Consider the following 19693-nt stretch of genomic DNA (forward strand, 5'->3'; position numbering starts at 1 on the left):
TTCCAAAAGTGCCTTGGGTCTGCGAATTGTTGTTTTCACAAGGCTCTTTTTCACAGCCTCATCCTAAAAGGAGATGTACCGGTAGTCCCAAAACAGCTGAAGGGCCGAGTTTGGGGTGCCTGCTTTAAAATATGTGACATACTTTGTTCTTGGTCTCCCTCCTCCTTGCAAGAAAGGTGGGGGGACTTTGTTGCAACAGAATAAAGATCTGCCTTGCTTTCATGGGATCCTGCCTCAGCTCATTCATCTCTGACCAATAACGAACTTGGAGGACTCCGAGTCCCTTAAAAGGGGAGTTAGGCCGTTGAAGATACACCCCTTGAATCTGGTAACACTGTGCCAGGTGGGGCTGATGGGAGTTGTAGTCCAAAACATCTGAAGGGTTGGGGCAGAAGGCTGAGTTGAATGGTGGGCAGCTTTCCAGACTCCGGTGCTCTCCCTCCCTCTCCTCAGGGCAAGGCGATATTCAGATGACCCCGTGGTGGTAGGGGAGGGAGAAGACACCTCAGCAGGAAAGTTGAAAGTTCGTTCCATCAGCTTTGCTCTGGAGCTTTTTGTTCTTTGGACCACAACTCCCATCATCCTTTGATAATTGCCAATTTTGGCTGGAGCTGATAGTTGTACACCAAAGAAATCTGAAGGGCATTAGCTCGGCGGAAGGTGTAGCACGTGGATGCCTGGGGGTGGGGCTTTTAGCGTCGATCCTCTACTTGTTTACGCGAGTGTAAGCTCCCGTATACTCGAAGAGGATTTTTACGTCCACGTCACGGGTGACAGAGGTAACAGGGTGGGCATTTCTTCATTTTTGGCTCCCTGGGGTTTCCGTCGCAGCTGCCGCGAAAGGCACGGCGGAACTGGCTGCGGCGCATTGATTTAATGATAGGCTGACGTTCAGTTTCTGATTTCCTGGAAGCGAGTACTGTCCGTAGGAGAGGCGAAATCACGAGATTTTAAAGTCGCTGCTGTGGCTCCACTCATGCCCAGCCATAAGCAAAAGGCAACTACTGGAGTTTGTGCTCTTTCGAATAGGTGTTATTTCATGCGAGGAAATAAATTGTGAGCTAGAACTTTCTGAAATGCAGCTCCGTGGAAATCAATGCGTCTTTCGCGCGCAACCGAGCGCTGGATTTGGGCTGGGAGAATCTCGAGGTTAGCGCAATTTAACGTGAGCCACGTCTGCTGCAACCTACCAAGTGTTCTGCATGGAGTGGGGAGTCGGTGGACACATAGGGAACTCTCAATAGAAGAGTATCATATGCTTCTACGAGTTTTAAAAGTGTGAGGAGGAATGAGCTGCCTTTTCCATTGGAAAAGTTGTTTTTGAAACGTTTAGAAGGGACTTTTGAAAAACCATTCCCACAACCCTCAGAATACGACTGGAATGAGAAAGAGCAGAACGTCTGTTTTTATTTTTACATTTATATCCCGCCCTTCCTCCAGGGTGCTGAAGGGTGGGGAATACACCGTTCTCCCCCTCTGCATTTTGACCTCACAACAATCCTGTGAGGTAGGCTAGGCCGGGGGCGAGTGACTGGCCCAACGCCTCTCAGTGACAGTTTCATGACCAAGCGACTGGGGGATTTGAACCCCGGTATCTCCCAGCTCCTATTCCGACACTCGAACCGCTACACCGCACTGCCTCTCTCCCTTGCTGCTTGCCTTGGAAGATGAACACGCTGCTGCTGCTCTCTGCCCCGAGAGGGAGTTTTTAAAAAGGAAAGGCGGGAGGGGCGCCGTGAACTCGGAAATTCCCTGGCTAGGCAGTAAGATGCACCAGTCTATCCTTCGTATCTCTGCCGCTGAGGGAGAAGATGACGATTTCGGAAGAAGGAGGAAGTTACTTCCGCTAAAAAAAGGCGGGAGTGGGTGGGGGCCTGGGGAACTACACTTCCCTGCGCCCTTTGCGCCCGGTGTGCTTATATATGAGGGTTAGTTATGCGAGGGAGGGGTACGAGGCGGGGCCGGCCTGGCCCTTTTAAAGGTCTGCAAGGGGGCGAGGGCGGCGGTGCTCCTCGTCAGTCTGCGGAGGGGACCAGGTAACCAGCCGGGGCGCGCAGAGGCCTTTCCCCACCCTCCCCTCGCCGCCCTTTCTTCATGCGCGCCCTGTTGAATGACTGCCTGCCGCTTGGCCCTCCTTTGCGCTCTCCTCCCCCGTGGGCTCCCCTCCGCCTCGCCGGCCGGCCGGCCGGGCAACCTTCCTCCGCGCCTTGCTTGGGCGGCTGTTGCCGTCAGGCTGGGTTGCCTCGCGGGTGTCCGGCGGGAGAGCCCGCCTGGCCCGCGCCGCCTCCTCGTCGCAGGTCGAGGGCCTGGCTCCGGCTCCGGCTCCGGGGCCCAGTCGTGTTCGGGGTCCGCCCCGCTCGCTATCTCGCCCCAGCGTGTAGTGGTTAAAGAGCCTGGACTCGGGCCCAGGCAGGGTCCAAATCCTCACTCGGCCACGAAGCTCACTAGGGGCCCCCGGGCCAGTCACTGCTTCACAGGGTTGTCCTGGGGGATTAAACGTGTTCCAGCGGTGAGGGCTGTTAGGGAATCAGTTGGTGGTGCAGTGGTTAGAGTGACAGGCCTGGACCTGGGAGACCGGGGTTCTGTTCCCCACTCGTCCATGAATCTTGCTTGGTGACCTTGGGCCAGTCACTGCCTCTCAGCCTAATCCTACTTTGCAAGGTTGTTGTTGGGAGCGGGAGAACTATGTAAGCCACCTTGAGCTCCATGGAGAAAAGTATGGTATCGGTCCCTGGCACATTGTGTATGTGTGTGGAATTGCTGGTTGCCCATCCCATCGGATACTTTGAGAAGCACAGCTGTGAAATGCATTTGCATGTTTCACCTGCACTCTATTGTCCATTTTGTTTTGCTCAGCTGGTGGGTGGCTGAGGAGGGTACAGTACTGTGTATCCCCACTAGGCCTTTGCAAACATGGCACAGGAACTCGGCTTGCAAGCTGTGGCACCATCTGCTCCAGGCTGGCTTTCATCTTGTAGGGCTGGCTACAGGTAGCCCGAGGGAGATGGATATGGCAAGCAGCAGGCTGCTGTGTAATGTGGAGGGTCAGAGGGGATTGCCAAAACTTTTTTCAAAGAGGGTCAGATTTGATGAACTGAACATGCGTGAGAGCCAACCAAAGTTGTTGAGCTTTCTTTCTTTTTTTTTTTTTAAAGAATTGTTGAGCTTTTTAAAGGATTTAGCACAAAAATTGTTGACATATACTGCCACAAGGGCCAACTTTGGGCATGCCTGGGTTACACTAACTTTCCCTGTAGTATTTAGGAGGAACCAGACTGGGTCAGCGGGAGTGGGGAGTTGATGGTTTCTGAGTGCTATCAGCAGAAATTTGAACCCAGTGCACTGAGACCACTTGGTGTAAGAGTTGTACAGCATCAGTAAATGTTTCTTTACTCTGTCTCCTCCTGGTGTCAATCTACAGAGTTTGTTAATTGCACTGTACCAGACCATAATCTGAAAGAAAAGCAGCTAAGCAAAGCTATCGCCACCCCACTCCACAATGTTTGAAGAAAGTGCAGTCAGGAACTGGAGATGGAGTGAAAGGGGAGTTGAACTGAATTGTCTTATGGGGCAGATAAGAAAGATCAGGCTTCAGGCAGCAGGTGAAGAAGTAACAAGTATTTTATCCTTATCTGTGTTGTTTCTCATGGAAAAGTAAGAAACCAGTTTTGATTGCTACATTAGAAGCATGCTAAGCTCCCAGAATGCATGCTGCATTCTTTACTAGAAATCCAAGTGAAGGAGACAACATTGATTCATATATGGTTGAAAGCTGTTGGTACAAAGCTGTGTTTGGGGAGCTCCTTGTATTGTACTGTGCGTGGCGTAAAATCTGAGGCAGAAGTGGCTGCAAGGTAGTCAAGTCTGGGAGCAGTATTTATTGTTATTTACTTTATTATTCAACAACTTTTCAATATGTGTGCATTCTCCCCCTACTCCTAGTTAACTTCACAGGCAAATTCTTTTTGGTTTCTTATATGTGCTGATTGGGGCTAATAGGAGTTGTAGCTGGAAACATTGGGAGGGCACCAGGTTGGGGGATGGTTGAACTAGATAGATTCCCAAGGTGAAGTACACCAACAGAAACAAATGAGAGAATCACTCATGGGTGCACTGAGTTCTTCTACTTTGGAAGGTGTGCGGATCTTTGACATGTTTAACTTAAAAAGCCTTGCAAGCTGAAACACATCAATACCAGATTAGTCATATTTTCTGGAAATTTTAAAGAGGCTCTAGGTAAATGCAATCAGAACTGCAGGTATACTGTATATATAGTCAAGGCAGGGCCACTGGACTTCTGAGTAGCAGATTTTGATGAACACATCTATAGTTACTTTAGATTTGGTGTAAAAATTTAATAGCAAGTGTTCCAGAAGATCAATGAAATGCTATTAACAGATTGCCAGGATATGTTGAAAGGCCTATATTGCTTACAGAAAATAAAATACATAAGCACCACCTGCAGTTCATGCACTTTGGAAGGTGCCAGTTAAATTACAGAGAAAAAAATCAATTTAAAAACAGTGCTCTAAGTCAAAATTCTCCATTTATTTTACATCCTGCTGAAATAAAACTGCAAAGCAATTGCTTGCTGTAAACCTTAATTAAACATGTTGTTTTAAAACTGGATGGAACCTTGGAGGGAACACCACATGTTTCTCAGATATTTCTCTTAATATTTTAGAAAAAATACTTATTTATATTACCCATACAGCACAGTAATTGTAATTTTTAAAAACAACTTCCCATTATTTAACTGCCCTATCACACACACAAAATGAATTCAGTCAGGAGCAAACAAGGGGTGGTAGTAATCACTGGGCAGCCCAGTTTTCCCTCTTCGGTTTAAATGTAAATGTTTGACAGGTACTTTGAGCCAGTTGCAAAGTTTACTCAGTTACTAGGCATAAAATAGAAATGAAAGGTTAGCCAGATAGATCAGTAGATTACACTTGTGGTGGCTTTCCAGTACCTGCACCTTGTACCCTAGTATAAGGACATGGAATTATATTGATGACCAAGAAAGATTTCCTTTTACCCAGGTTGTTCTTTGCAAATAAAATATATCTTTCATAAGAGGTCATGAATTGAACTTTTGTGTCCATAATTAATTATAAACCATGCCATTTTAAAAAGACAAACTTTTAACTGAACTTGGTTTAAAATTGTTATTTACTTTTAAAATCATTGACTTCTATCCACCATAATTGGCAGGCACAGAACTATTTTCTTAATCCTCGTCAAGTCAGCTAGATGACAACAAGTTCTAGATTGTGTACATTCTCAGTGGTATTATGCAACAGTTGTTACTTTTTATGCTTTAATGTCATTTTTCATACTGTATTTGCTTTGATATCTTGTCTTTCTTGGGCTTCCTTTTGGAAATGTTTGCCTTTCAAACATTAAATGAAATGAAAATGTTATAGTGTTCTAGGAAGACTAGGCATGGTTATAATGAGAGGGTGAAGTGTGTGACTCAAATTTGATTTCAGAAAAAAAAATCTATGTCATACCTTAACCACAGATGTGTTAAAACTTGATGCAAGAGGTTTTAGCTGAAACACCTAGTCCAAAGAACGCTGGTCGATAAAGAGGTCTAGGAATGGTTGCTTATTTAGAAAAGCTTATTCCATATATGACAACAGCGTTGACATCTTTAAGACAATTATTGACTCAAGGTGCTGGATTTTAACTGGAGGTCAATCGTTGAAGCAGTATTCAAGCTGCTAAAAGTTGCTTACTAACAAACCTGCCTGTGAAGTGAAGGAACCAGTGACTATCAGTAGATGTCAGTTCTACAAAATTAGATGCTGCATTGTTGCAGAAAAGTCCACTTGTCTGCATATGTTATGAAAGCATGGACAGCTACCCTGCAGAACTACCCTTAAATAGAAAAGGAAATTGTGGCACCAGTACCTGGATACCACCAACTCATCAGTGGAAAAAGAGTGACTGGAAATTAAGCTTTGAAGGCAACGTTCAGGAACCCTTTGCATACCTAAGCTGCCAAACACAGAAATACCAAACACAGAAACACTTGGAATAATGACAAAGCAAAAAATAAAAATAAAATTCTTGGTCATGTGTGGGAAAAGGAGACATTGGGCTGGTTTGCACAACACTGCAAACCAAACTATGGCTTACCAACACAGTGTGAACAAGTGGACTCAGAGAGAGGAGCTGGCAGCCACTTTGTCCATTTCAGTGTTCTGAGCTGCGCCAGAGTCTGACTTAACATGGTTAAGCTCTCTCTTCACTAATTACAAGCTGTAACCAAGAACAAACCTAGCTGGTGGTTAGTGAGGACAGAGCATAATCATGAGTTCTGCTTTGGTTGACCCACTAAGGCATGGGTAGGCAAACTAAGGCCCGGGGGTCGGATGCGGTCCAATCGCCTTCTAAATCTGTCCCATGGACGGTCCAGGAATCAGCATGTTTTTACATGAGTAGAATGTGTGCTTTTCTTTAAAATGCATCTCTGGGTTATTTGTGGGGCATAGGAATTCATTCGTTGTTGTTTTTTCAAAATATAGTCGGGTCCCCCACAAGGTCTGAGGGACAGTGGACCAGCCCCCTGCTGATAAAGTTTGTTGACCCCTGCACTAAGGCAAACCTTGGTGCAGCAATAAAAAGGACTTGGAAGGAGCAAAGTTGCCTATGAACAAATAGCTTGTTCACATAGTCTTGGTAAGCTTAGGTGTCATGCAAACCAGGTCTGAAGCTAAAGGAATTTCTAATAGCGACTACAAATGATGGGCTTACTTTAGAATAGTAGTACCACAAGACGTCTGAACACCATATATTAAAGCAAGGATGTGGGGGGGGGGACAGTTTCCAGTGCTTGATTTTTCCCTCAGACATGTTTATTAATAAATAATAATGAATGGGTGCCACTTGCAAATATTAGGCAAGGTTGTCAGTTTCAATGTTTTAGCGTTGTTTACTAAATATAAGTAATATAAATCAAAATTAAGTTCTGTCTCTAGGGGGATCAACATTTTCTGATGTAAATTAGTGCAAATTACCCTAGCTTGCATGGGAAATATTTCTGTAAAACCTGCATCAGAGTCACCTGACAAGTGAGCTATAAACTTGAGAGGCTGTTCCTTGAAGTCTTTGTGGATTCATATCCCAGATTGAAATATTTCATGGAAAACAAGACGAAAAGAATCGCTGCTGTGTCTCATGAAAAAGATGCTGGGAATGAATTCATTGGATTTTTATTTTTAAAGGAAGTGTCATAATCTTCTGGTTGATTACTGTTCAAGATACGTGAAAGTAGTTGGAAGCAAATCTTTCAATAAAATGTGAAGAGAATACAAATATGCAACATTACCTGTGTTGTAAAATGTAGACAATACACAATTATTAGCTTAGAACAAGGGTATTTACCTATGAAGGTAGAAAATGACAAAGTAACTCATCTAATTAGAGGAAGAACAGGTAATATGCACACAGGGACAGGTACGTTTTAAAAGACTTTCCATATTGGTGATGGTGGGTGATAACAATTTTATATTCTGTAATTGGATGAGTTATTTTGTCATTTTTTTTACCTTCCATGCATTTCATTTGTGCAATTTCAACTGGCTTGCTGTGTTGTGATGTTCTTGGAACTACAGGGATTCTGTTCTTGAGGACTTCTTATGCACATCAACATGTTTTACTTTTCCCTAAATCTTCAGCCAGTCTCCTTGGGCTTAATCCACTAGATGAGGACATGGAGTGTGACTAATTTGAGCCCACTGGGTTATATGGTTATATTATTTATTTGAGCATGGCTAATCCACTTTTTAGTTCACAATAACTTGTTGCATTAAGCCAGGCTTCCTCAACCTCGGCCCTCCAGATGTTTTGGGCCTACAACTCCCATGATCCCTAGCTAGCATGACCAGTGGACAGGGATGATGAGAATTGTAGTCTCAAAACATCTGGAGGGCTGAGGGTGAGGAAACCTGGATTAAGCCTTAAATGGGGCTTCCTTTGTGTGTGTGGAAGGAGTGTTGTGATCAGCTTGATAGCAATCTTGGATTTTTTTGTCAAGCATGGAAAGAGGACCCAAAAAAAGCTTGCAATGGCTGAGAGAGACCAAACAGTTGTCAATAAAGGACAGTCTTCCAAGGTGGCTTGTAGGGGCGGCAGAGGGGCTTGTCCTTCTGTGGGCTGAGTTTGTATAATCCTGGTTTGCTGACACCTTTAGCGCACCTGGACTTAATGCCATCTGAAAGAGGCATTTCCAATTCACGAGCACCCCTTGAATGTGGAGACCTTGCTTCATGCAGCATGGGGAGGAGGAGACTGGTGCTTAGCTTAGCAGCTGGCCAGTGAGCAACTTCCTCTCCCCAAGCTGCTGCCCTCCAGATGTTGCACACTGCAGCTTCCTGTCAGCCCAGCCATATATGTGATGCTGGGGGTAATGACAGTTGTAGCCCCAAACACCTGGAAGGCACCAAGTTGGAGAAGGCTGCTCTAGAGCAAGCATGGAGAACCTTTGCCTTCCAGGTGTGCCAGTCATGCTTGCTGGGGCTGATGGGAGCTGTGGTTCAGCAACATCTGCAAGGCCAAAGGTTCCCCACTCCTGCTCTCGAGTCTCAGAACTGCATGGGTTGAGGCAGGGTGCACTAAGGATGCAGGTGTACTTATTTTCTTACATTTTAATACCCTGTGTTTCTTCTGCCTTGGCATTAAGGTCAAGGATGAATGAATGAGGAAACTGGGAAGGCCTTTGTGCATGCATGCTGCTATTGGAGATGGGGGTAGAAAGTGGCTTGGGTATGCTGCCAAATTGACCCTATCTTTTCTTTTAAATTTTGGTTCAGCCGAGATTAATCAGACCTTTTTTTTCCCTTTTATTGCAGCAGGTGCCTTCTGATGGTTCCAGTTGGAGGCCTACAGTTGTAGCGAGTGCCCACCCACCCCCTCCCTTTTCCTCTTTTCCTTCCCCCCTCCCCTCCCTCCCTCATCTGAATCTCCCCCCCTCCCCACCACACATGTTGTTGTGTACTTGCACTCACTAATGACAGCGTGGATCATCCTCCCCATTAGCCTCTCTGCCTTCTCGATCACTGGAATATGGATTGTGTAAGAGCTATCTTGATTTCTGCCTGTGTTCTGTACGAATGATTAGCCTGGAAAGTGTGTGTGTGGCTGGCTTGTGGCTTCCAGCAGATAAGCAGCAGGTTCTTTCTCCCTCCCTGAACTGTTGCTGTATTTAGGAGATTGCCAAAGGCAACTCAGCAAATCTGTCCCAAAGCTGTGCTCTGAATAAAAGTTCTGGCTTTTTGTGACAGATCTTGCTGACTCGAGTTTTTGCCCCATTACAGTTTAAACAGCACTTGGGTGACACTTTTGATTATTCTTTACAGTAGATCAGGGTATTCTGGCCAGGGTGGACCCTGTCTTTATCATATAGGGCCTGATTGCCTGACAAAAAGGCACACTGATCACTGTAAGGGCAATGCAACACATGAAGTGCTGAATCTTCCCTTCTGTAGTATCATTAAGAGCTTTTGGCTGCTCTTCCTCACAGCACCAAGGTGGGAAATCTTCCCCTTTGAGAAATGTCAGCAGCTGTGGGGGTAACAGCCCTGGTGCTGGAGGGACAGGCATGAGTTCCACAATAACATCTTGTCTTCATCTCTGCAAGGACTCAGAAATAGGCTGTGTCCTTGGCTTACCCTGCAGTTCCCACCTGCAGCCACTGAGAGGAAGTTCTCTCCAGCCTCATAAAAGCGCACCACAACTTTACTAGAGCATGTTTGCTGAACACTGTGTCAGGGACTCAGCGGTGTGCTGTTGAATAGGCAGGCCAGCCTCCCCCAAAGTGGAGACTCAGGTGTGTTAGGCACCAGCTCCCATCAGCCCCAGACTCCTGGAGGGTGGCTGGGTTGGAGAAGCCTGTAGTACACCTTTAGCATGCCTCCATTCCAGTGGGGACAGAATGGGAGGTGGTGCTGTACATTGCTTTTATGAAAAGGGTTTTAATGTTTCCCAACTCTTTGGGCTCCGGCTCTGGATAGCCAGCTCAGTTAACAGCACTTCGGGAAAGTGCCTTTTTTTTTGGGTCCCAGTTACACAACGGTTACCGCTAATGATTGCTTGTGGTGAGGAGTATATGCAGCTGAGGAAACATTGCAGAATCATAGAATTGTAGGGCTGGAAGGAACCCAAAGGATCATTCTAGTCCAGCCCCCTAAAGTGTAGGAATCACAGCTAAAGAATCCCTGATTGGTGGTCATCCAATCTTCCGTTTGAAAACCTCCAATGAAGGAGAGTCCACCTTCTTTGGGAGTCTGTTCCACTTAAAGTCAGAAAGTTCTTCCTAATTTTTTGTCAGAATCTCCTTTCTTGTAACTTGAATCCATTAATTTAGGTCCCCCCTCTGGAGCAGCAGAAAACAACCTTGTGTCACCTTCGATATAGCAGCCCTTTAGCTCAGGAGTCGGCAAACTTACCAGGCCTCGGGCCGGTTCCTCCAGCACCAATCACGTGGTGGGCCAGAGGGCAGGGGAGTGCGTGCCCATACGCGTGCGCACACACTATTTCCGATGCACTTCTGGGTCGGCAGAGCACCAGAAATAGCTTGTGCACGTGCGCATGGGCCTCCTCAGACCCGGAAGTGCGCCGGAAATAGTTTGTGCGCAAGCGGCATTTCTGGTGCTCTGCCAACCCAGAAGTGGGCAGCCGTGCCGTGCCGGTAAGAGCGTGTGGCGGCAGCGGTTGCCGCAGGCCAGATAACTGAGTGCCTCAGGCCGTATCCGGCCCATGGGCCTTAGTTTGGGGACGTCTGCTTTAGCTATTAAAAATGGCTATCATATCACCTCTCAGTCTTCTCTTCTCTCTCTCTCTCTCTCTCTCTCTCTGTTTTTATTTTTCAAAAACAAACACTAATCACTCACAAATACAGAAATACAAAATAATAACCATAAAAATAAAATAAAAAATACACCCATGTGGCTTCCCTCCTCCAATACTCAATATTCCTTAATCTTTTAAGTTCTTGTTTACATTGCATCTTATGCATCTCATCCTTAATGTTCTTAATATATTAATTTTTTTCTAGTTCTACTTTATAAGCTTAATCTATACGTAACATGTTTTCCTTAGAACAGTATTTAATCATATAATCTTCAAAACATTGCCATTCTAACCCTAGTTTCTGATTTGTCTGGTATCTTATGGCTGCTGTTAACTTTGCCATTTCTATAAATTCAGATAAGTTGCATATCCAGTCTTTTGTGGGTATAATATTTCCTTTCTTATTCTTTGCAAGTAAAAGCCTGGCTTGCGGCTGTTGCATATAAAAATAATCGTTTCTTATCTTGTGGAATTTCCTTTCCTATTAAGATATGACTCTGGGTTTTTTCTATAGAAAATTTGAACAACATTTTTAACTCCTCATGGATACACCCCCAAAATTCTTTAACTTTTTTTTTTTTAAGCAGAGGTTGGTTGGCTATCTGTCATGAATGCTTTAGATGAGATTCCTGCATCACAGGGGTTGTTCCATGTGAACTTGGGGTGCCTTCCAGCTTTACAATTCTGATTCTGCGGCACAGGCTTTTAAAATCTTAAACCTATTTTAATAATTTTATTGTTTACTTTTTAACGGTGTTGTATGGTGTTTTGTGTAAAGGCATGGACCTCACAAACCTAATAAATGTTGTTTCAATTAAAAAAAAAAAAACCTGTGGAAGTGCTGGCATGACAGAAGCACAGATATTGATAGAATCTTGCAGAGACACAGCCAGACAGACAGGGTGGAAATGTCTCCACAGTGATATGGCAGACTGTGGGAGGGAATATAAGGATACCCACAGGTTTCTCCTGCTATTATGACCCACCAGCCGTTGTATCTGTTCTGGGTTAGCCTTGTTGCAAGGAAGCTCTCTCAAGGGAAGCAGCTTCCCTCCTCAGACATACTTAGGTGCAAACATAGGAATCCTCTCCTGCTGAGAGCCTCACTGGACACAGACTGCAACTGGCTGGAGCTCAATAGTAATTTGTCAGCCTAAAATTGGAGGTGGCTGCTGAAGCTGAACGTGCCAGGCAAGTTAGAGAACAACGGTTGCATTTTTATCTTGTCTCCCAGATGCTTCTTTGGAACAGCCCTCCTAGCTTGGATCTCTTCTCAGCAGGGCCAGTTTTCTGGGTAAACAACAGAAAAGCAGAGAGCAGGTTGAGAGTTCCCAAGGCTCATTGGATTACTGGAAATTTTCCAAAGTCCTTTGTCTTGGTGATGGAAATTTCCAGTCTCGGGGGTGACACATTTTACTGCAGCTTTATTGCTTACCCTGGGAGAAAAGTGGTGGATCAGGAATTGCAATTCTTTGCCTGGGGCAGTTGATGTTTTCCAGTGTCACCTCTGGTCCACTCTGAACAGATGGGAGCTTGAAATGCACCCAGAATGTGTGTGAGCAGGGCTTTGGGCAAACACTCTTGGGCTGGGATACAAGGGATTCCAGAGCAGCAGGTTTAAGCAGTTTAAGGAGTAACACCAGCTCCTTCCCAGTGCCCTTAGCCTTTACTGGCATATAAGGAAGGGAGAGGCAGGGTCCTTTGAGTCCTCCATGGCTGCCTTAAAGACAGGGGATAGGTCAGGGGAAAGGGAGACATTTGTCTTCATCTTTGTTCCTCTTAGGGAACCTGAGCAGGTTTTTCTTTTTACTTAGAACAGCTTAAAAGATGTTTGCTGCCTGTAAACCTGAATTGTTCTTGGCATAAAAAGAATGATTTGAACCCCTTCCAGAACTCTGTTGCTGTTCTTGTGCATCCCGTTGTAGGCTTTTAAAGCTTATTTGTTTGTCTGCTTTGAGTTATACAAAGCTAATTGGATGTGCTTCACGTTTGGAAAGTCAGCTTCAGGTGGTTTAGGTGATGTAATCTTTGAACAATTGTAATATAATATTTGTTGATCCAGCCCCATTTGGCTGCTACGTTCACACACATTTTGGTCTGAATGCTTTCATGTCCATTCCATCCTTAACTGTATTTTTCTGTTCTGCCTCTCACAGGTATGCCATGGCAGTAATGAACCACCATGTGTGTCCTGTTGAGAACTGGTAAGTCCTTCCATAAAGCAAGAGGACAGAGCCCCTAGCTCAGGGGAAGAGCAGCTGCTCTGCATGCAGAAGGCCCCCGATTTGCACCATAGAATCTCCTGATAGGGAATGTCCCCTATTGAAAACAAATCCCAGAGAGTCGCTGATAGGAGTGTAGACAGAACTGAGCTAAGTGGACTAGTGGTCTGACTCAATATGGCAGCTTCATATGTTCCTAATCTTGTTAGTTAACATTCCTTGTCCTGCAAAACTGGCCCTGTTTCTTGTTTGTACACCTTCTTGGAGCACGTTACATTGCCAGCTAACCTGTCCAAACTGTTGCAGGTCATATAATGAGTCCTGCTCTGCTGATTCTGCCAAGCATGGATACCCCAAAAGCTGTTGCACCTTGGAGGATGTCCCTTTGATCAGGTGAGCGGGGAAAGAATTGTCATGGATTGTAATGGAGCTGGTCTGGGCACAGAGGCTACCCCTGCATCCCTTGTGGGTGAACCAGTTCTGGCTGGAGTTCAAACTGGGCATTGCCTATATGAACATAAGAAGAGCCTGCGGCATCAAGCCAATAATGGGTCTAGTCCAGCATCCTGTTCTCACAGTGGCCAGTCGGATGCCTGGAGGAAGCCTGCAAGCAGGATTCAAGCACAAGACCTCTCTCCCCTCCTGTGGTTTCCAGCAACTGGTATTCAAAAGCATTGCTGCCTCTGACAGTGGAAGCAGAGCATAGCCATCTTGGCTAGTAGCCACTGACAGCCTTCTCCTCTGTGAATCTGTCTAATTCTCTTTTAAAGCCATCCAAATTGGTGGCCATCACTGCCTCCTGTAGGTGTGAGTTCCATGAATAGGTCCTCTCTTTTATCTGCCCCGAATCTTCCAACATTCAGCTTCATAGGATACCCATGAGATCTAATGTTATGAGACAGAGAAAACCTTTATGCCATGCATAATCTTATAAACTTCTGTCATGTCACCTCTTACTTGCCTTTTCTCTAAAAAGTCCCAAACGCTGCCGCCTTTCCTAATAAAGGTGTCAGCATATAGTATTGTACTTGGCTTGGTCAGGAATAGCTGCTTTCCCAGTTGTGCCATCTTACATTGACTCCAGAAGTTCATCAGTTTGGCAACATCCAGGCAAATGTGTAGAACAAAGGCAGCTTTGCTGGTTTCTCTCAGCCATGCTAACATTCTCATTCTTTTCCCCCTGCAGTAAATGTGGCACGTATCCTCCTGAAAGTTGTCTCTTCAGTCTTATTGGGAATGTTGGGGCTTTCATGGGTAAGTGCTGCTTCTCCCCTTTCTTAACAGCTGGCCAGCAAGTATCAGTAGACAGCATCCATTCCCTCCTGAAGCATAATCTTCCCTGGATACAAGCCCCTGAGAGAGAGGCTTTTCCAGAGCGAGTGCCTGACCTTCAAGAGGCATACAGGAAGCTGGCCTGGTTGTAGAGGAAACGGCTTCTGCCTGCCAAATGTGGCTAAAGGTTGTCTTGTGAAGAGCCGAGGACTGAGGGAAACCCCAACCCACTGCTCAAGGGTCTGTGTTGCTCTGGGAGCGGCATCCTGGAGGTTGACAAATACCTTCCTGGAAGGCATCTGCTGATAGACTCTTGAGTTCAGGGGCTTTTTTTCCTTTTCCTTTCTCAAAGCATACTGCTATAAAAATTGAGGAGGAATATGGAGACATTTTAAACTTATGTGACCAGGCAATCAAAACTGGTCTACACCAAGTAGAACTGAATTCTTTGACCTGTGTAATTGGAAATAATCCATTTAACTCAGGCATAGGCAAACTCGGCCCTCCAGATGTTTTGGAACTACAACTCACATCATCCCTAGCTAACAGGACCAGTGGTCAGGGATTATGGGAGTTGTAGTCCCAAAACATCTGGAAGGCCGAGGTTGCCTATGCCTGATTTAACTTATTGTGACTCGTGAGTCACAGAAGACACAAGAGAACCAAAACTCCCCCCCCCAATGAAGCCTGTGTTCACTCTTGCCCTGGCTGCTGCGATTCCAGCAGGTATTGCCCACATCTTTGCAGTGGCAAGAGTGAGGCATGCAAGAGTGAGAGGCAAGGTTGACATTTTGAAGTTGAGCTCTGTACCCAGGGCCATATCCTGTACTTCCACAGAATTGCAGTGCATAGAGTGTTGCTGATAATTTTGGGGGGCATGAGGGGGCCCCCTGTGCCCTGTGCTGCATGGTATGTCCAGGGAGTTGGAGCAGAATCCATGGTGCCCTCTCCTTAATCTCTCTTGCTTCCCCCAACAGTGCTGGTGATCTGTTTCCTGCGCTATGGGCAGCTGATAGAACAGAGCCACAGTTCCTGGGTGAACACAACTGCGCTGATCACAGGCTGTATCAACGCTGCTGGCCTGGTTGTGGTCGGCAATTTCCAGGTTGGCAGAAATTTGGGGTGCGGGGGAGGCAGCACTGGGTTTCAAAGCAGCTCCCATTTGGGAGTGACATAGTTGAGTTCCTTTTGCCTCTGGCAAGGCTGGATTATGGCCCATAGTGGGGTGGATGGGGAAAGAAGCAGAGGACAGAGAATTTTATTTATCCAGTCACCCTAGGCAGTATGTGCCATCTGCAAAGGCAGCCCCACCCCATGTACTTTGCCTTGGAACAACCTAATGCACACATGGAGGAGATGCATTTTGGAGAGCTACTGACTGGGGGATGGAATGAGGGAGGGGATGGCTTGAAGCGACTAGGGCGGGCGCCTTCCCCCAAAGCAGAATTCTCTTGGCACAGCCATTTTCACTGTAATGAGGCTGTGCAGGAGAATTTCCTTTGTAGATTGTGGCCCCTGCTTGTCAGCAGGTGTAGGGGAAGATGCCCCTTGACTTGGTGAACCCATGACACTTAGGCATGATGGAAGATTTTTCTTAACTGCCTAAAAATGGAACGAGGAGACCTGCCTTCTTAAAAATAATAATGGGAAAGGTCAGGCTTCCACAATGGAACATGATTGCTGCAGTACCTGTGTTTGGGCTCTCCTTGTGCTTTAGGTGGACTATGCCAAATCCCTCCACTACATCGGAGCCGGTGTGGCCTTCCCGGCAGGCCTGCTTTTTGTCTGCCTTCAGTGTGTCCTCTCCTACCATGTTGCCATCTCTGTCCTGGACTTCTGGGTGGCACATCTACGTGTCTTCCTTACCACTGTGGCCTTAATTTCCCTTGTCCTGAGTATCCTTTTCTGGTGTCAGGGGCCGGGCCACTTGGTGGCAGAGTGTGCTACAGGGGGACACCCATTCTTCAGAGAATTCCCTCCTTTCTCACACAGGGTTCCCTTTCTCCTGGGATAGGTGATCACTTGAAGGGCTTCACCATGGCTGCGTTATTCTGTGGTTCTTCAGCTTGCCCTCTTGAGACCTGTACCCCCAACCCTGCCCCTGTGCTTCTCTCCTGGCCAGAGACAAGAGGATCTGCAGCCTCCCAGCTAACCCCCGTCCCCTGACCATGCTGGCTGCAAGGGCTGGGGAGAGCCTGCATCTAGTAACATATGGAGAGCTACAAGTTTGCTATCTATGCTTTTGGGCAGGTATGGGGAACCTTTGGCCTGCCAGATGCCACTGGTGCCAATAGGAGATGTAGTTCACAAACACTTGGAGAGCCAAAGTTTTCCCGCACCTTTTAGGCATTTGTAGTTTACACACACAATTAATTGCCTGATCCACCGCTTCAAACTGGGCTCAAGATCTTGTTCGTTCATGCACTGGAAAGCGGTTGCAGCCAGCTAGCTAGCCCCTCATCCTCTGCACACATCCCGTTTGCCGCAGGTGTCTCAGTTCCCTGACACATTTGACCAAACGTATAGATCCTTAAGGAGGTCCCAACTTCTCAAACCAAAACTTTTTTTTACACAGGTAACTTTATGCAGTTGACTGCCAGCCAGTTGAAATTACACAAATGAAATGCATGGAAGGCAGAGCGCTTAAAAGATCTTTTTGCACAGGAGCTTCCTGTCACATAAAGAGCTTTTAAGCTGTTTTGCTTATCAGACTCTGGGAGAGCCTGGCAATATCTTGCGGGAACTTGGGTGACTCTGCAAGGTCCTGTGAGAGCCTCCCAGAGCCCAGTAAAGCAAATTTTAGGTAAAGGTAAAGGGACCCGGCCATTAGGTCAAGTCCTGTCTGACTCTGGGGTTGCGGTGCTCATCTTGTGTTACTGGCCGAGGGAGCCGGCATACAGCTTCCGGGTCATGTGGCCAGCATGACAAAGCCGCTTCTGGTGAACCAGAGCAGCGCATGGAAATGCCGTTTACCTTCCCGCTGGAGCGGTACCTATTTATCTACTTGCACTTTGACGTGCTTTCGAACTGCTAGGTGGGCAGGAGCTGGGACTGAGCAACAGGAGCTCACCCCATCGCGAGGATTCGAACTGCCGACCTTCTGATCAGCAAGCCCTAGGCTCTGTGGTTTAACCCACAGCGCCACCCGCGTCCCAAAGCAAGCCCCAAACCTTGCTTCGGGGCTAATACCTGTTTGGTGCACGAGCTCCAGATGGCAAGATTGTTTTTGTGCCTATGTGCCATCTCTGGAGTGTAACCCCGTGCAAGATGCGAGTTTGCTGCATTTACATCCTTTCCTATAAATGGAACCTTAGGAGGTGTCCAGGTGGTTCCTAAGTGATCTCCCATCCAGGTGTTGACCAGACCCATCCTGTTTGGTAGTTTTAGGAAGGTGGGGTCCACAGCCTGGGCCTATGGAGCGGAGTCCTAAAGCACCACCAGAGCCCAATAGGTGGCTGTGTCAGTTCTTTCTGTCATGTCTCAAAAGTGGACGGACTTCAGGCTTGCCAGGTCTACTTGTTTTTGTTTTAAACTATAAATCCAGGATATACCAGCCAGAGCCAGGTGTGAAAGACATACACTCCAAATTAAAAACAGGTTGCTTCTGTATATAGACTGTGTATAGAATTTGTTTTCAGAATTTTAATGTAGCTGTCTCTCCTTGTCACACAAGAAAATCTTCTGGTAGCTTTCTTAATTTTAGCGGTATAACCGAGGAGACAAATGTTACTTTGAGGCTAGATAGGAGTTGGAAAGACATTCTAATCGATTGGAAAACATCCAGAGGTCTACAAGAGAGCCAGTGTAGTGTAGTGATTAGAGAGCTGGACAAGGACCTGGGAGACCAGGGTTCCAGTTTCCATGTGGCCATGAAGCTCACCTTGGGGACAGGCCACTACCTCTCTGCTTAACCTACTTCACAGGATTGTTGTGGGGATTAAATGAGGAGGGGGCAACTGGGTATGCCACCTTGAGCGCCTTGGAGAAAAAGTGGAGTATAAATGCAATAGTTTAAACGAATAGTAGGTCCCAGTCTGCCCACTCTTGCTCAAAGAGGGCATCTTCTGCCACCATCACAAAGCCAGCCAAGCCAACCAGCCAACCCACCTTCCGCAGGCATGCCTACCTTTCCTTGACTCTCCCATAGGTGGAATCTTCTTCATCCACGAGAGCTTCCTTCTGCAGCACCTGGCTGCCATCTGCGAATGGGTCTTCGTCATTGACATCCTCATCTTCTACGGCACGTTCACCTTCGAGTTTGGTGCCGTCTCCAATGACACCATGGTGGCTGCACTGCAGCATTCGAACAGCAGGGGGTGCAAATCACCAGGAAGCAGCAGCACCTCAACTCACCTTAACTGTAACCCTGAGAGCATCGCAATGATCTGAAGGAAACGGGTGGGGGTGGCTTTGCTTTTCCATCCCACACCCGGCAGCTTTGGTGAGCTGTCTTTTTTTTCCCCCAATGGGGGAAGAGGGGCACCTTTTCCCTCCTGGCGATTTTAATTTTGTACCAAAAGATTTTTTAAAAAAGAAAAATATTATTGGTGCCAACACTCCCCCTCTAATTCCCCCCTGTCGTTGCTCAGTGCTGCACTCTTAAGGGAGGAAAGACAGTGCCTGTTTGTCGTAAGAGCACTGGGTGGCAGGAAGCAGAACTCTCAAATAAGCCCCCACCTATATAGCTTGGATCATGACAGCCTTCCCTGAAAACCTGTCCTTGCTGGCAGCTAAGCTTTCTCACCCAACTACTGCACACACACACACACTCTGGGTGTTGGACTACAGTTCCCACCAGTATGGCCAGGTGATGCTGAGGCTGCTGGGAGCTGTAATCCAATGCGCCTGGAGGGCAGCAGGAGGTTGGGGGAGGTTGCTGCATAGCCTGACCCTCTTGCTGCCCCCCCCCCCCCAGGGCCTGCAGACTGGTGCCAAAGGAAACGCTGTTTCCAGATTCATTTACAAGCAGAGCCAGACTCATTTCCCACAGGTGCTTGGGATTGTTTGGGTGCCTGCAGACAATGGCTGCTCTTGAGAGCCAGTGTGGTGTAGTGGTTAAGAGTGGTAGACTTGTAATCTGGGGAACCGGGTTCGCGTCTCCGCTCCTCCACATGCAGCTGCTGGGTGACCTTGGGCTAGTCACACTTCTCTGAAGTCTCTCAGCCCCACTCACCTCACAGAGTGTTTGTTGTGGGGGAGGAAGGGAAAGGAGAATGTGAGCCGCTTTTGAGACTCCTTCGGGTAGTGCTAAAGCAGGATATAAAATCCAAACTCTTCTTCTTCTTCTTCTTGGAAAATATGACGGCATCTCACTGCCACTGCCCACCTACTTTCCTTTTGGA

General features: G+C 46.8%; 1 protein-coding gene across 3 annotated transcripts; it reads left to right on the forward strand.

Annotated features, from left to right (window-relative positions):
- Window positions 1–1924: 1924 nt before the first annotated feature.
- Window positions 1925–19385, forward strand: TMEM150A (transmembrane protein 150A). Of its 3 annotated transcripts, none has more exons than XM_033159068.1 (8): window positions 1925–2036; window positions 8862–9081; window positions 13014–13061; window positions 13386–13472; window positions 14266–14333; window positions 15329–15456; window positions 16069–16246; window positions 18499–19385. In XM_033159068.1, the coding sequence occupies exons 2-8, from the start codon at window positions 9017–9019 to the stop codon at window positions 18738–18740; spliced, it is 816 nt and encodes a 271-aa protein (XP_033014959.1). In that variant the 5' UTR covers window positions 1925–2036; window positions 8862–9016; the 3' UTR covers window positions 18741–19385. The 3 variants fall into 3 exon arrangements, with proteins under 3 accessions (XP_033014959.1, XP_033014958.1, XP_033014957.1); XM_033159067.1 differs by having other exon boundaries at window positions 1947–2036; window positions 8859–9081; window positions 18499–18740; XM_033159066.1 differs by lacking the exon at window positions 1925–2036 and adding an exon at window positions 7438–7464 and having other exon boundaries at window positions 18499–18740.
- The last annotated feature ends 308 nt before the right edge of the window (window positions 19386–19693 follow it).

This window comes from Lacerta agilis, chromosome 8 (genome assembly GCF_009819535.1).
Source record: "Lacerta agilis isolate rLacAgi1 chromosome 8, rLacAgi1.pri, whole genome shotgun sequence".
NCBI lineage: Eukaryota > Metazoa > Chordata > Lepidosauria > Squamata > Lacertidae > Lacerta > Lacerta agilis.

Coding starts and splice junctions, on each gene's coding strand:
- TMEM150A (XM_033159068.1), top strand. CDS start 9,017: ATGACAGCGTGGATCATCCTCCCCATTAGCCTCTCTGCCTTCTCGATC. Junction 13,062..13,385: donor GTGTGTCCTGTTGAGAACTG/GTAAGTCCTTCC, acceptor AAACTGTTGCAG/GTCATATAATGAGTCCTGCT. Junction 16,247..18,498: donor CTTAATTTCCCTTGTCCTGA/GTATCCTTTTCT, acceptor ACTCTCCCATAG/GTGGAATCTTCTTCATCCAC.